General features: G+C 37.2%; 1 protein-coding gene across 1 annotated transcript in view; it reads right to left on the minus strand.

Annotated features, from left to right (window-relative positions):
* The window catches only part of HERC1 (HECT and RLD domain containing E3 ubiquitin protein ligase family member 1), a 96383-nt gene that overhangs the window by 59082 nt on the left and 20615 nt on the right, over positions 1-16686 (minus strand). Inside the window, exons 5-21 of the mRNA XM_065688041.1 lie at positions 15485-15796; positions 14676-14772; positions 12945-13088; positions 11339-11466; positions 9962-10106; positions 9703-9874; positions 8477-8611; positions 7868-8033; positions 7157-7282; positions 5651-5872; positions 5046-5198; positions 4740-4872; positions 4137-4328; positions 3474-3695; positions 2407-2580; positions 552-666; positions 345-465 (exon numbers count right to left, since the gene is read on the minus strand). Coding sequence (XP_065544113.1) covers positions 345-465; positions 552-666; positions 2407-2580; positions 3474-3695; positions 4137-4328; positions 4740-4872; positions 5046-5198; positions 5651-5872; positions 7157-7282; positions 7868-8033; positions 8477-8611; positions 9703-9874; positions 9962-10106; positions 11339-11466; positions 12945-13088; positions 14676-14772; positions 15485-15796 — 2757 coding nt within the window. The remainder of the gene's footprint in view (positions 1-344; positions 466-551; positions 667-2406; positions 2581-3473; positions 3696-4136; positions 4329-4739; positions 4873-5045; positions 5199-5650; positions 5873-7156; positions 7283-7867; positions 8034-8476; positions 8612-9702; positions 9875-9961; positions 10107-11338; positions 11467-12944; positions 13089-14675; positions 14773-15484; positions 15797-16686) is intronic.

Here is a 16686-nt window from a genome sequence, read left to right on the forward strand (position 1 = left end):
AGCTCTGATACTGTGTGAAATAAACAACAAAGCTGTTTACATTCAAGGCTTTAAATAGAGAAGTAGAAAAACTTAATCTTTTTAGTAACTGTTACTCAGATTATCTGAAGAAAAATGTCTCTTTGCAATGTCTACTAGGCTCTTGTCAAACCTTGACACTTCAGCACCAAAGCCTTTAGCAACCACACGCTGCTGTTTTGTAGGTAGACTAGTAGCATCCTACTGCCTTTCGTTTCAGTTGAAAACTCCCACAGGTGAGGCAACATATATGAAACTACCATCATATAATACTTTCTTCATATGCAGTAAAGCCTGAAGAACTGCAGAGAAATTTACAGTCTTACCCATCTGTCTCTTGAGGATGATCTGGTCTGAATAAGTTCCATGTTCTTGCAGGCAAGCAAGCGACTCCGAACTTTATACACACAGCGGTATACTTCTGCCAAGGCTTTGCCAGGCTGGTACCTACAAAAGAGACACCCAAACTGTAAAACGTCATATAAACCTTCTTCTAAAAACTGAACTTTTAAACACAGCTGTAAGTTACTTGCCTGCTCTCACCACAAGCTTGACTAAGAAGACTTGTATGTTTCAGGAGAGCTGCAAGAACAAATCTAGACACCGTATCTAGGAGCGATTCATTACTTAAAGTTGCAGTATCCCAATCTGAAAATAGAAAGTAATCCGTCAAAACTGACTACCCTTTCCAACAGTCAAATATATTTTTAATCATAAAAAAAACTGATAAAAAATCTTGACCCATTTAAATCTTTAGATTTAGAAGTAGTTTTAATGCTTAAGAAATAAGTTTAGCATCAGTAACTCATAAATATGCTGCTTTGGAAAAAGGTGTTTTGGTCTGCTCAAGATACTTCACTCAGAGTCACAGCCAAGAGCACGCACACAAACTGACACCAGACACTCACAGAGCTGAACTCTCTTTCAAACTCACTTGCAATTTCTCTTTCAAGCAAGGACAGCAATTGGAGTCCTTGGTAAAAAGCAATTGGAGCTTTTTACCAAGAAACTGATTTACATGGAACCTGTTTAGAAACACACCGTATTTGAGACTTTCTGCTCTTTTACACATGATTAAAACCACATTCATGAATTATTTTGCAGGCTCACTTAGGATAAAAAGGCCCTACCTCTGGCAGGAGAGCCAACCATTAACACAAGCACAGGCTTAAGCACAAGCTTCACTACTAATATTAACAAGAAACATTTTCGGGTCTCAAAATTAAGGTTTGCCCAGTGTTTTCAGAAACTGACTTTTTCATTTCAAAATATTTTCCACCCATTTTAAAAAGAAAATATAAAAAAACATATTGTTTTACTATAAAATAAGTAAATTGCCAAGCAAACCTTCACAAGGCACCATAATTTTTCATGGTGAAAAAACACAGTATTGCTAACCCACCTCCATACAATATATTTGCAATGTTTTGTTCTCAGTTAAATATTATCTATGAATCCTTGAAAACTGCTTTAAAAATCAGAAAAACTTATCTGGCCACACAGAGTTTAGTCTAATATACCTGCTTCTCAGCAAGTTCCACTACTTTGCATTTGATGCTATGCTGTCTCGATACAACCTTCAGTCAGCTTGCTTTGTGGACAGAGCAGAACCCCATCAACTTCTATAACACCCAAGTCCAGAACTAAAATCACCCACATTAGCCCAGTCACTTCAGATTTTGCAGACAACTGGCACAATTTACTGGAATTCCCGTTTCTGTGAAATTCCACAACAGAACTCTGCGTTGCTTTCAACAGGCACATGATACCATCTGCTGTCTTCTTCATCTGGCCTAGTTTGGCCAGAGCTACAGAAAACTACCTCTGGATCCAGCAGTGTTACAGTACAACTGCAATACTTAATGGATCTCATTAACTGCAGACCCAGGAAGCCTGAGCGGGAACCCAACTTCAAGGCCATAAGCATGAAGAACCATTAATGCTGTGAGGCCAGCCTCCCATGGACTTGAAAAATAACTTACCCTTCATCCCAATTCCTAACACATTTTGCAAGTCACTTTGCCTTTCCCCATCTCCTCCCCATCGATTTTTCCTTCTAATTCCAAGTTTCACCCTGTTCTACTAGGAAAAGAAAACACCAGCAACTGAGTAAGCAAATAAGAGTGTCTGTTTTCCAGATGGGAGGAAAAAAGAACATTGAAACACATGCTTGCCAAACACTGTCAAAATGTCAATGTCAAAAATTAGTAACAGTAAAAGAAAAATCACAGAACATGACAATAAAGCAAGTTTATCATGTCACAAAATTAAAAGTCATTGTCAAAGTATGGGATTCTGCTAGGATGCAGCTGAAGCACGCAATATGCCTTTCACACACACACACACATACATACATACATATATATATATATATATTCAACATCTTACCTTTACTAACAGCATAGTCTTGCATACTGATCCAGAGACTCCTTGCTGGCTCTTTTGTACAACCCAAAGCCAAATCAACATAGACCGTAATCTCAGGTCTCAGCTTATAATCAAATGGCTTCTGTTCCTCATTTCCAGATAGGGCCACTTCTAATAACGAGCTCATGCATTTATCTAACAGAAGGGAAATACCTAAGAAATTAAACTCTGCAGATTTTTATGGTCACATGCATCTACCTAAAAGTGCTTAAAACACCTTTTATTCTCCACTTTGTTAAAAAAAGAACATAAGACATCTTGTTGTCTGCCTAAAAAACTCAGGTAAAGAATGAAGTGACTTAAGAGTTACAATTTACATAAAATACATATACATTTAGAAGCATATTATTATATATTTAATAGAATAATACTGTATCATTTCTACCTGATCTATATAGCCAAACACTTGCAATTATTTTATGGACCCATTTCAAAATACTGTGTCTCATATGTAAGTCCTGAAGTAGTCTACTCAGAATCAGAGGAAGGAGGAGATAGGAACTAAGACAAACAGGACACAGAGAAGCAGAAGCAAGTTCATTATTCAGACAGGAAGGGATGACTAGAAATACTAATGCTGAGTCCTGTGACCACTTCTGGTAGATCAGAAGAACTTAAGTTTGTTGTTAATAGTATTATTTCTAATGAATAAAAATTCTACTCTGCAAGTAGAACACATTTCAAAATGACCTTTTTAATAATTACATTGAACAATGGAGCCCCTGGTGTGTCTGTTAAATTCTGGGCACCTAAGAGCAAAACATTAGTAGTTAACTCAGTGAAGCCTGTGTTACTTCTTTCACTGAGACACTGCAGATTTTACTTTTCTTCTGTATGCATTTCCAAGACTCTTTGTAAACTACAGCATATAAATACCCATTTTCCAACTTTTTATATTACTACCTAAACAGACAAGAATGCTGAAAGACAAACTCTAAACCCACAGGCTTCTTAAAAAATCATTAGGAATTTTAAAACTGAACATAGCTATTCACACTGACAATTAAAACACCTGCATTTATCATTACCTAAATGAGGAATATCCATTTCCACTCCATCACTGAAAAGTGGAGTTTTCAACCAATAGGCTGTATCTTGTTCCTCGGGGGACACAGGAGGTCCCTGAAGCATGCCACCGAGACACCGCCCAATAAGCAAAGCTACAGTTCTCTCTAGATCAACGAGCCATACCCAAGACTGGGCAGGCTGTGGTAAGGGCACTCCAGCAGGATCAATTAGTTCAGGTCCACCTACAAGTATTAGCAATAAATTCACAAATTAGACACTGTTGCCCAGACATTGAAAACATTCTGCTCAAACACCTATTTTGTGCAATATATATTTCTTTGCATTCTGGTAACAAGCACAGATAAATTATATGACTGGAAAAACAGCACTCAACTGAACCAGAATACTTTGCCAAAAATATCAATGAGAAACATAACGAATAGCAAGTAAGTGTAGCCATTCATTTCAGTCACCTCCCCTCTGGTTTTATATTTCTATTTCACTGGCACCAGAAAAATCTGGTGGTACACGTTTAGAAAGTTAGCAGGTAAATCGTGATTGTAAGTTATAATTCTATTACAGGGTGAAATGGAAAGCAAATGGAAAAATCCAGACATGAAACTAAATAGATCATGACAAATTGATCTACTAGCTGCATCAGGAGAAGTTCAGATTACACTTACCGTGAAGTGGCCACTGTAATTCTTGATCTTCCAGAAGGGCTGCAGCAGGTAACAGTCGATTCAGACGATCTAAAGGTGGCAACAGATCTAGCAGGTAACTCAACAGAGGACGAGCTACTGATACTGGTAGTAACAGTAATGAGTTGACAATCTGAGAGAGCATACTACCAGCAGCTGATACATAAATTACATCTACAGAGAAAGAAATAAATACTCTGAATTACAGTTACATATTCCAAGCACTATTTAACAAGTCAGAAAGAACTGTGGTGAATTGGGGTTTGTTTAATAATTATTAATCCATCCCAAATTTTACTTCCATATATTTTTAGAAATACCCCCCACAAAAAAATACTTTTAAAAAGAAATCTAGAACTAATGACACTGAATAATGCAAGAACGTCCCCTTCATTCTGTACTTTTCCTGAAAAATGTTCTATCAAAATCATGAAACAGATACTATCCTTAGGGAGGCAATCTCCTCCTCTGGGGAGGCTTGGCAGACCATAGGGAAAATAAGGTATTTTATTATTCAATCTACACAAACAAGAACTGCCCTAAGCTTACAGAGCCAGCATTACTGATTATTCCATGAATATTTACCTCTCAGTTTTTCCCCCACACTACCATTCCAAGAGCTTTCCTTAAGCAGTGTTGCAGAACGGGAATAGATATCTGTAGCATGAGGCAATAAAAGCTGAAGGTGCTTGTGAAGCAGTGCCACACTGCTGGAATTCTAGAAGGAAACAAACAAACATAAGAAATCTGTAAATGTATTTAAGGAACTCATTATTTCAATCAGTTTAGCTCTCAAATATTCAGAAGATTTTCAACAGAAACCTTACAACATTCTGGTACTCATGCATCAATTAATTTTTCCCCCCAAATGATAAAAATGAGGGCACACACCTCACTAACACTGTTGATGTGGCAATAAGCCAGCAACTGTTTCTGCAGCGAACATAAGAGCTCATGAAGATGAGCAGGTTGGCTGTTTTCCGATGATGATGTACCAAGTAAAAATTTATCACTGTTTTTTTCCAGTTCTCCAAAAGCTTGGTCCTATTATGACAAAAAGCAGGGGGGGAGAGAGAACAATTAAGTCTGCCCTCAGATTCTACAATACTATAATCTTAAAAAGCAGCCCTGGTGGCTGAGATGATACTGACAAAAAGCATACCATACAATCTATGTACTTGATGTGTTACATTCCATCTTCCAAATAAATTTTGAGGCCAAAGCAAAAGCAATAAAATACTTTTGTCTGCTATAAACCCATCTACATTTATATAAGCCAAGTTAAACCATAAATATCACTATAATAATATTAGAAAATAATGTGAAGACATGATTTAAGTTATTTTAGTCCACTTCAGGACAAATACATGTGGTAGTGCTAATTTATATAAAGGAGTGCCATTTTCTGAAAGCTGGGAAAAACTTCCATACCTTCTAAGTTTTCAAAATTCATTACCATAAAAAACAACAACAAACCACCCAAAGCCTATACATACTGTATAGAATCCCAAATTTCTTAGAAGGGTCTTCATTAAGATTTCAGCTAGATGGGTATCCGGATGACTGCTCTGGACAGCATATGTTTGATCAGAGAGGTTCCCATAGCTTATACATAATGAGGAAGTGTCTGTGGCATCAGATGGTGAGCTATAGCCAAGCAGAGAAGCTACATGGGTGTGATCCTGCAAGCTTGTCAGGATAATATCCAATTGCATTCTCTAAAGAAAAACATTTAGACACCAGAAACACTCTTTGTTAATGAAGATAAAATAATGAGCTATTAAGGAAAAAAAGCATCATGCATAAAAAAAATGCAATAAATATATTTTAATGAGACATTAAAATAAGACAAAGGAGTTTAAGGGAAAAAAACATCCTAACAGTTTTTCCTACACATCTGTAGCATCAGAGAACAACTAAATATACCAAATTAGATGACCATACCTACACTAAAAATTTGAGAATAAGAGAGATTATACGTTGGACAAAATGCTTTCTCCAGTTTATTCTGATAATAGTTACTGTAATTTAATAATAAATTATAGTTGTCTGATTACATGGAGCGAGGAGAGGAAAATTATTCTAAGCTACACATAGGAAAAAGGAAAACTGCAAAAAGCAGGACAAGCACATTATTAGACCAAAGGAGACGGCAGATGCAGAGCAATGACCTCCAATTTCAGTAGTGTTCCCCACTATGCTGGTTATGAATCCTGAAAATCCTGAACTTGTTCTTTGTCAGGGGTTTTAGTTTGTACCTGTACTAATCTACAGGAAGCTTTAGAAAATCAAGATCAGAAGATCCTTCTTCATAGTGTCAGTGTAAACTGGTCTATTCCATACGGAATAGACCAGCATCCTATGTGTACAGAACTGAGTTACAGTTTTTCTCATTTTTTAATCTGATACTACTGCTGAAGCTTCAGTTCCTACTGCTCTCAAGGACAGTAACAGATGTTCCTTGAATTTCTTTCCTTCCATCTGCTGGATACTTGGCAAGTCTCCAAACTTTACTAATTCCTATTCCTTAATTCCAAAATGCATTAATTCCTATTTTTTGCATTCAGCAAACAAACAGGAAAAAAGGTACATCCCAGTCATCTTGGCACGGGAGGGTGAAATCCATGTAAGAAAAGCATTATACAAGTACTCTTCCCAGAAAATAATTAATTTTCTGTTATCAATACTTTTTAAATCAGGGTGCTATTCAAAAATATCTAATCTTTAAACTTGCCTAGCTACTCTAATACAACAATTCTTAACCCTTCTGTAGTCAACCTTCACTTCAGAAAACATCTACTGCTCCCTGCCTCACCAGATTCTCATTTAGCCAGGCTACCTATAGATTCTGTTACACTCGGCTTTGCACTGCATGTCACCAATAACATGCTTGCACTCTGCAAAGCAGGCTCAACTCACTGTTCAAAATGTTTTAGACAAGAAAAAAAAGTAATAAAATACACAGCTGCTTTCAATTCACAGCATATCTGCCTTGACCTTACCTGTCCTTTTGATAAGCTTTCCCACCTATCAGGACCTTGGGGTAGAAGAGAATGTAGCAATTCCATCCTCTCTCGCAATGGAGGAAGTAGCATAGTTGCTCCTACTGAGAGAGTCTCAATTACGACCTAAAATCAAAGTAGCAGAAAATACTTATTCAGTGTGTGTGGGGAAACACACACCCTCAACTCAACTGTATCTCTAAAAAATATAGTATATCACAGATGATATTTCCAAAACGTCCACTTAATTTAACATCAGTATTCTATTGCACAATAGCATATTAATCTTTTGTTCTGTGGTGCAAAGATATGTGGTACACTGAAGGAATGAAATGAGATGAACAGCTTGTTAAAACAATAAAAAGTTCTTTGTAAGTTGCTATTTCCTGTAAGAGTGACATCTTAGGAGAACCTACTCAAGTTAGTTCCTCAATCCACATTAACTTCTAAGGTTCTTTATTACAAGCAATAATAATTCTTACAAAAGAAAAGCAGCTTTTTGAAATTCTTGTGTCATCATTCTCCTCTGCCTCCAGATCATAACAACGTAGTGATGGTAATGAAAACTTTTTAACTTTCATGAGTAAAACTGGAAAGTCAGAATTGTGTTCAGAGTGCCAAGTTCAGAAAGTTGAATAAAGTTACACAGTCAAAGAAAGAAAATAAAGGAGGAGAATTTTCACATGTGAAGAAAAAAAAAGCATAGCTTACTTCCTGAATTTCATCAGGGACAGAAGAGTCCATCAGTCTAAATAACAGATTTCGAAGAGGACCAGCTTGCCGGCCAAGAATGCTCGTAGCTACCCCTCCAGCCAGTGCAAGTGCAAGGTGATTAGAAAGCAACTTCAAACACAGTTTAAGAAAATTGTGATGTTCCCTGTAAAAAGAAATACATCCCTGTTAATATCTCCCATTCTTAGCCTTACTCCCTCTCACTTACTCATGTTCTAAGCTTTTAACTCTCATTTGATTCTGCATACTAGAAAGATAAGTAAATTCCAACTGGGACATTAAAGAAACTCCTCTGAAAACCTCCTGCCAATGTGTTTATAGGAACAAAAAAATCAAAACTAGACTACAGAAAAGCGTCTTTCTGGAAAACAGTTCCAAGAGGAATTCAGTTTACAAAAATAGTCCCATGAATTAGGAGGCAAATCATCCCAAAATACACCAAAAAAAGATATTCTCACAAAAGGGAAAAAAACAAAAAAGTAGTAATAAATGCAATCTTCTCTCAGAAGACTTAGGACTAAGCCATGCAACATTGCTGTAAAGAAAAAAATCTGTAAGTATCTGTAACATGCATATGCTTGTATATACCTTGATGAAGGAAAAGGAAGTGGGGGAATTTCACTGTTAATTTTGTCACAGTAGTGCTCAAGAAAAGAACGAAGATGCGAAAAGGTACTTTCTTCAAGGTCTACGCAATAAGGTCTGTGCCATGCCACAACTTGCCTGGAATCAAACATCAAAGTTAATTAACTACTGAAAATATCCTAAGTGCTTTAGTAAATTAACAGTGTGAGCAGGTGAAGCACACGCTTGACTGAACCCCATTTTTGTTAGGACAAAATACTATGATTGAGGCAGACCAACTTCCCGATCCTTGAAGGTATTTTCTGTTCTGTTTTCTGTAAAGTCCTTTATATACCAAACACCCTTCATTTACGAACAAAACCACAAGGTCATAAATATAAAGCTGTATGTATTTAACCTGATTTGTGCAGAAGCTGACCAGTACTCATGAAGCTGCTTTTAGTATAAACGCCAGGTGAAAAATAGGCTTTGATACAATGCTGTATTTGTGTCCACTATTTTCTTAACTGATATTTTGTAAATTAGCTCCCTTTAAAAAGCAGCATTTGAAATTCTTCCTGAATTATCTTCCAAATACTAACTTTTCCTAATCCTTTATCTTAGGCCGTATATAAATCCGAGGTTTAACAGTTCACCTCAATTACTTGCTCATGTCTTTGGTTTAACAAAGTATTATTTCAGTTATTAATATTAATTACCAAGCTATTCATTTTGGTACAGGTTTTTAGTTTAGGTTAACACATAACTATCATCCCGACATTTAAGATTAGATAAATTACTATGTGGATTTAGATAAATTACTATGTGGATTTAAACAAACTTCTCCACCCCCCAAAGCGTTCTGCTTAGTCTACTCCTTGTTACCCTAAAGGAAACTGCCTAAGCCATAAAATAGTTCTGACCTGTCAGAAGCAAAACTAAAAAATCGCAACCTGTTTTCCCTCCTGCTGCCTAACTTGTCAACTTTCAGTAGAGAGAGGTAATTTCTTTCTAACAAGATCTTCATATAGGAAGAACTAACACCTAGGTGCTGCTCTATTTTCGCTTGTTATCTGTAACAATTTAAAACGCAGGGAAGGGGGAAAAGAGGAGTGAGAGGGGACTCTCCAGTCCAAAACACAACAAGCAGAACACTGAAAATACAGGACATGGCTAACACCTTCTGTAAAGAGTTAAAAGTATCCCAAAGCGGACTTGTACAAACATTTGTCCCCAAACACCACTGTTACCTGTCCCTTGGCAAAGCTGTCCAGGCAAGGCTATGGGACGTTCCTGCTGAAATCTGTTGAATTGCAACTCCATCTAACCCACTTACTTTCTTCGGTTTAGTAATGGGACCAGTAGAGTTCCCCTGACCACACTGTCCCATTGAGTTGTTACCCCAAGCATACACTTCATTATCTAAAAAGATAAAGAAATTAGAAAATACAGATACAATTGCTTTTGATCAAGAGGAGGATGTGTATTTTAACATCTTATTCTTTTTACCATGAGAAAGTGCCAAACAGTGACTGTCACCAATTGAAATATCAACTATTCTTGTAGCAGCCAGTTCTTCAATAAGCTTGGGTCGGAGAGCAGTTGCCTCTGATGAGCCACAGCCAAGGCACGCACCACACCCCCATGCATAAACCTAGAGCAAACACACCACAAAACAGCAGCAGGTCAAGTCTGTATTACTGGTAACCATGAACAAACAAAACACCAGATAATCATTTGCACAAGATTTGCAATTGAGCTCTCAACAAAAAGTGCACAGTACTTTGATTTATCTAACAAATATTTCATATAATCCCTATTTCTTCCCCCTAACCACTCAGATCACTGGCCAAAGAGCACATCAATAAGGAGGCTGTTGCAAGAAAAGAAACTGCTACAGTAAATACCAACATTCTCAATCCATACTTTAAAACCTCACTGCCTTTGAATCACAGGGGGGTAAGGGTGAGGAGTCAGTGAGCCACCTGTACAGAAATGCTTGTTGTATCACATGTGTAGACATCATGCCAGTAAGGGCCCTCATTTACACCTAAACATTTATCTCCAAGCTCTCGAGAGATATGGGCCTGTTCAGCCTGGAGAAGAGAAGGCTGCGTGGAGACCTCATAGCAGCCTTCCAGTATCTAAAGAGGGCCTATAAGGATGGTGGGGAGGGACTCTTCATTAGGGACTGTAGTGACAGGACAATGGGTAACGGCTTAAAACAGGGGAAGTTTAGATTGGATAAAAGGAAGAAGTTCTTTACTGTAGGGGTGGTGAGGCACTGGAATGGGTTGCCCAGGGAGGTTGTGAATGCTCCATCCCTGGCGGTGCTCAAGGCCAGGTTGGACAGAGCCTTGGGTAGCACGGTTTAGTGTGAGGTGTCCCTGCCCATGGCAGGGGGGTTGGAACTGGATGATCTCAAGGTTCTTTCCAACCCTAACTATTCTATGATTCTATGTTTTTTTCAGATTTGACACAGAACTTTCAGTTAACACCTGTATTCTAAGTAAACACACATTAAAAAAACCTATTAAATCACTTGGCCACTCAGTTTGGTCAATGCCTTAAAATTTACAAGCATTTCACTGTTCTTTACTTCTAGAACCCACTTGGCTTCCTGAATTCAATTTTGCACCAGTTACATTTATTAAACTAAAAATACTTCATTTTCTGTGGCTAAGCAAGACTCTCGAGCAGGGTACTTTCACGTACTTCAGCACATTTTGAACTACTCCAGCACACTGGCATTTCAGTACTTCAGTCGATATCTAAAGCAGAACTTTACTGATAATTTAAGTACTAGCTTGATACTTCCTTGACATTCAAAATAATAAACCCACACCATCTCCCCCAGCTCTGGAGTGAAAACTTGGGTTTGCCTACCTGCCCTGTTGACGTCAAGGCAAGTGAAGACTGGCTTCCAGCACAAACTTTTCGAATAAACATTCCCTGCAAGGCTTCTATCACTTTAGGTTTATACACTCTATTCGTGTCACCATGACCAAGTTTGCCTACAAAAAGGAAGACACACAAGTGGAAGGGATTTTCAGTACATAAATTAAGACAATTAGAGGTACCCAAGAAGATTCTTTTTGGATTTAAAAAAACATCCTAATACATTTTTAGAATAAAACATACTGTAATTTTTATAAAACCTCATATATTGTAATTGCAGGAATTACAGACTTATTGAAATGTATATTTATTATAGTTACTTAAATTTTGAAATATTAATTCCATATATCTGCAATATTCATCACCTGCTGGTTAATTACTAAAGCATTCCAGAGCACTAAATATTTTCATATTTGGCAAAAAAAGATTAATTTATAAAGTGGCTTAAAAAAAATCCAACTTTTCCGGATTTTTTCCCCAATAGCTGTGTGCATTTGTGTAACCATTAACACCGTAATTCCCTTATTCCTCCTTTAAGCTTCTCTTGAGAACAGCTATTCACCTCCACAACTTCACTATTTTCAATCAATGACCTAAAAAGGAAGGACTGCCACTAGACTATGTCAGTGTACAGACAGAAAAACAAGCTCCAAAAGGAAGGACAAACACCAAAATCAAATGTGAAATCTGTTATAACGACCAATAATTACTACAAAGGTTATACTTTGTTTCTTGTTGGCTTAGCTTTCCTATAAAGAAACCACAAGCCTCATGATTCCATAACAGTATTTTAGTAGCACATTATTAATACCCAAAAGCCAAACTGATTGAACTTTACTGAAACAGAAGAGCAAACTCCAATACTCATTGAAGGTTAAGATGCCTGTGCTGCTAAAATCTCCTTTTTCAACTGAAATTAGAGAAAGAAGGGACAGAGAAATGGGAACAATTCTATCTGTGTATGTCAGAGCCAGCTTTCGAAGGAAATTCAAATTCCTACCCAATCTCATTAACCATCAACTTGATGATGAAATTTCTGTAGTCTGCTTTTTCATCTCTTCTCACACTAGAGACCAATAATAGAGCAATTTTAATCTGAGTTGTAATTTTTCCTCTAGCAGAATCACCAAATTTAGCTAAATAAAACAATAACAGAAAATTAATGACCCTGTGTTTGACAAAGCAGCTACAGGCAATGAAGGTTAGAAACCCTTCATTTCTGAGATGGGAGATATCTCTTTGAGAGGCAATTTAAATGCAACAGTTTCTAGTGTGTAAATAAAGTTACTGCTGTATTAAATGAGTTTATAAAAAAACAAAAAAAAACCCAAAACAAAACAAAACAAACAAACAAAAAAAAAAAAACCACCACTTTTCCCAGAACTGTTTATGCATTCATTGAGCTTTCTGCTCTGTGAAAACCCTCTTCCCCCTGATACCCTTTTTGGAGTCTATACTCATGTGACAAACTGATTTTACTTTGCTTTTACCTTTTCCTGAACAGCTAACAAATGATCAAAAAAGCCAAAAACAAACTGCAAGGAGGTAGAAGGAATAAGACAAAAATTACTACCAAATCATTAGGTTTACTTACCATTGTCTCCTCCTCCAAATGACCATACTGTTCTCCCATCTTTGGAGAGAGCTATTGTGTGTGAACTGCCACAGGAAACCTCTCCTACATTGCTAATATCTTTTACTAAAGTCGGAATGTTGCGGCTGTTGCTGTCACCATGACCTGAGGACAAAAGAAAAATGTATTTTCTGTGAGGATTTAAGCTCTATTTATGGGTTTGAATTTCAGTAAGATTTGCAAAACCCACATACATTATAATAGTCACAAATAACAATTTCTGCAAATTCTTTCTGCAAAGATCTGTAGTAAGGTTTAGAAGACATACGTAGTCAGGTTAACAAACGTTTCATTATTCTAAGACATACTCCAGAACACTTATTCATACCTTACTGCCACTAAAACCATAGAACTATTTTCTACCTAGTTTAAAAGAAATTAAAAGAATTACTAATACAATTGTTTTTAATACTAACTGATCAGGCAGCTATACTTCCTAATACTGGGCAGCAGGTGGACTGAACAGCATGGGACACACTCTTACTACAGTCAATACAAGCACAGACAAATAAAACCAGCAAACTAGTTAGTCACAATTCTAACTGGTCCCTTCTGTAGAAGCCCTGTTCATTACTGTATCATCTACTTCATAATACACGAGTTATATGTGTAACAAACTACAGGAATTCTGCAGATACAGAAGAAAAATTGGGGAACACAAGGAAAATAATTACTACATTGTATTCGTAACAGATTAAATGTGAACAAATTACTACAACCTAATTAAATGCTACTTGTTAGCTGTGCACTGAAACTCAGCACTGCAAACCCCAAACTCCCCAAAGCTCATGAAAACCCCCCACTAACCTAAAACTCAACGAGAAAATTTCCACAATTCCCCCCCAAACTGTAGGTTAAACTTCTAACCCAGTGTTCTGTTCTTAACAGCAGGGAAAGGCTCACCACTTCTTTCTACTGGTTACCTTGAAAAACTGACAGTATAACTTGTAGAACATCATCCACATCGTCTGCCCCTGTCCATTACCTGCTTTTACCCCTCCCCCTACCTGGCAATCATGACATTCAAAGCAAAGACAGCAAAAGGGAACTGGTAGCAGGAAAGAACTAAAGTCCAACTTCAGACAATTTTCCATGCAAGATCTGTTGGTTCAACTGAACCTGCTGGAGAAGGGTGGGCTTGTAATAAGCATACCAGCTGTACAGCAAAGATGATGAAATAGACAAGTGAACTTTAAGCCAACAGAAATACTGTGGGTTTTGTTTTAGTTAAATGTAACTTTTCAGACATCTTAAAAGGACATAAAGCCTTTCTGGATCTTAAGGTCAAGTATCCTTATGAATATATCACAGTACAATCAGATCCTTGATATTATTAGCCAGTTATTCATGACTGTTCCAAGAACCATCCTACCATCACTAGATCATGTTTATCTAGAATGCCAGTTCATTGCCTACTCTTTACGTTCAGATGGGAGTAGCAATCACATACAGTCTTATGAATGAAGGCAACTTTTGCCACAAATAAAAATTTAATAAAGTAGAATCTTCGTAATATTAACTGCATTCAAGTATTTTAAGAGTATCTGCACTAGTTTTAATACAGTCACCTATATGCACACACCTGTGTACAAATGTGCATTTAGAAGAGATAATAAAAGAACAAGGCAAATACATGTGTACTGTCACTACCAGACACAGGAATTCTTTCAAAAGCATCCCATGAAACTTTACCTAATCTTCCAAAGTCTCCTTCTCCCCACGTATACAGCTCTCCATCTTCTGTAACAGCAGCGCTATGTCTGTACCCAGCTGACACACACACAACAACCTACATGACATCCAAAAAAGAAAGGCACGTTTTGACAGGAATTGAAGAGCAAGACTGAGTACTTACGAAAGTCGAATTTTAAAAGCAGGCTATGTAAATTCCACTTGTTTGCTCACGTGGAGCAAATACACAAGCAAATTAATTTCTGCAATCTTTTCCATTTAGTATTTGCTAAGTGAAATCAGTACACAAAGAAACAAGGTTATATATAAAAGTGGTCATGATTTATTTATCAAACAAACTTAAAAGAACGATATCCTAACCTTACTGCAGCAAAAAGAAGTATCAGCAAATGTTTAGAACACTGGCCAAAGCAGCCAAATATGGAAGAGAAGGCCTTGTAGGATAATACAAAGCCACTTCTCAAATTAAGACGCTGTAAAGTTGAATATGAGAAGTCCTAAAGTTACAGCTAACAAAAGCAGCCTCTCCTGGCATGTCACTGCAGTTCAGCAAAAGCACTTGAGCCAGTTTTACTTAAGAGTAAGAGTAAGTCTTAAGAGACTATGAGAAGGTTTAGCGACAATGCCATTGTCCAAACCACATGCCTAAAGGCAACTGTGAGTTTTAGTGCATTGCTGAAAGCAGACCCAGCTTCAAAGAGGAGTTAGAAACAACACAGAACTTTCACTTAAGATCTCATACGTTTCAATTTTGACACAACATTGCAACGAACAGAATAAAACCAGGTGTTCTACTATTCAAAACATACCTTTCCTTGCAGAGGACCCTGAATAAGTTTGGGATATTTCTGAGTTGAACTATTTCCATGTCCCAGTTTTCCATAGTCACCATCACCCCAGCTGAAGACTTCCCCTTCTGTGGTAAATGCTAAAGTGTGACCATCTGATCCTTTGGAAGATGACACTTTTTTAATAGACCTATGAGGCTCAAAAGTCAATTTTTTCAATGTCGACTGATTATTGGAGTCACCCAGTCCCAGTCTGCCATAGCTGCCTTTACCACAGGCTCTAACAGAACCATCCGTAGAAATAACAAAGGTACAATATTGTCCAGCTTCAATCTATAAACAGAAAGGTTAAAGAAGTAAAAAAGAAAGATTAGATAAATGTAGAATTCTCATATGGATCCAGAAATCTGTATTTTTAAACAGAATGACAGGTTGCTTTACATAACCCTTTCATATAACATAATGTAAAAATTAAGGCAAATTTGGTCCTCAGCAAGCAGTAAAATCCAATCTCTTGAAAAATATGAGTAAATCTAATCAGTATTTTCATTCTTTTCCTCAAGAAAAGAACCTGGTTTATTTGTATTTCTTCTAAAGACTACAGAACTCAAGCTGCCTTCAAGATCTCCAAGTCGCATGGATGGAGACAGACAATCTTTGAAGATACCTTAACTTCTTAAGATTAAAAAGACAAAGCGACAGCTTCATAAAGCACTGCAGGTTTTGCTTAATTCTAACCAGGCTCAAGTGGTAAGATTACCTAAATCCACTACTGTTTTGAGACTATGTGTTTTAATTATGTAAATACCAAGAAATAAAACCATAAGTTTTTCTGAAGGTAAAAACTGTCTCTACTGGAAAGTCAGCGCAGAGCTGGAGAATGACCTAACAGCAAGCCAACTAATTCTGCAATAACCTGCCATGGGACTAAACACACTGTAAGTGCAAAGCAGGTTCAAATCTGAAGCGTAAATACACTGCATACCCACATCATAGACTGGCCTGAAGCAGGCACTAGGCTGCACTGTGACAGCCCTATTTACTGGGAATTACCTTCTTCATACAGACAAATCCTACAAGACTGCTGATGAAGGTTAAAGAAAAAATTCTTTATCCCCATGGGAAATGACATTAATTTGTTGCATGGGTGTATGCAGTACTACTTACAGCATAACCCACTGAGATGGCTCATTCCACTCTTGTGTATTAAGGGTTTGTGTTAA

Source organism: Lathamus discolor, chromosome 8 (genome assembly GCF_037157495.1).
Source record: "Lathamus discolor isolate bLatDis1 chromosome 8, bLatDis1.hap1, whole genome shotgun sequence".
NCBI lineage: Eukaryota > Metazoa > Chordata > Aves > Psittaciformes > Psittacidae > Lathamus > Lathamus discolor.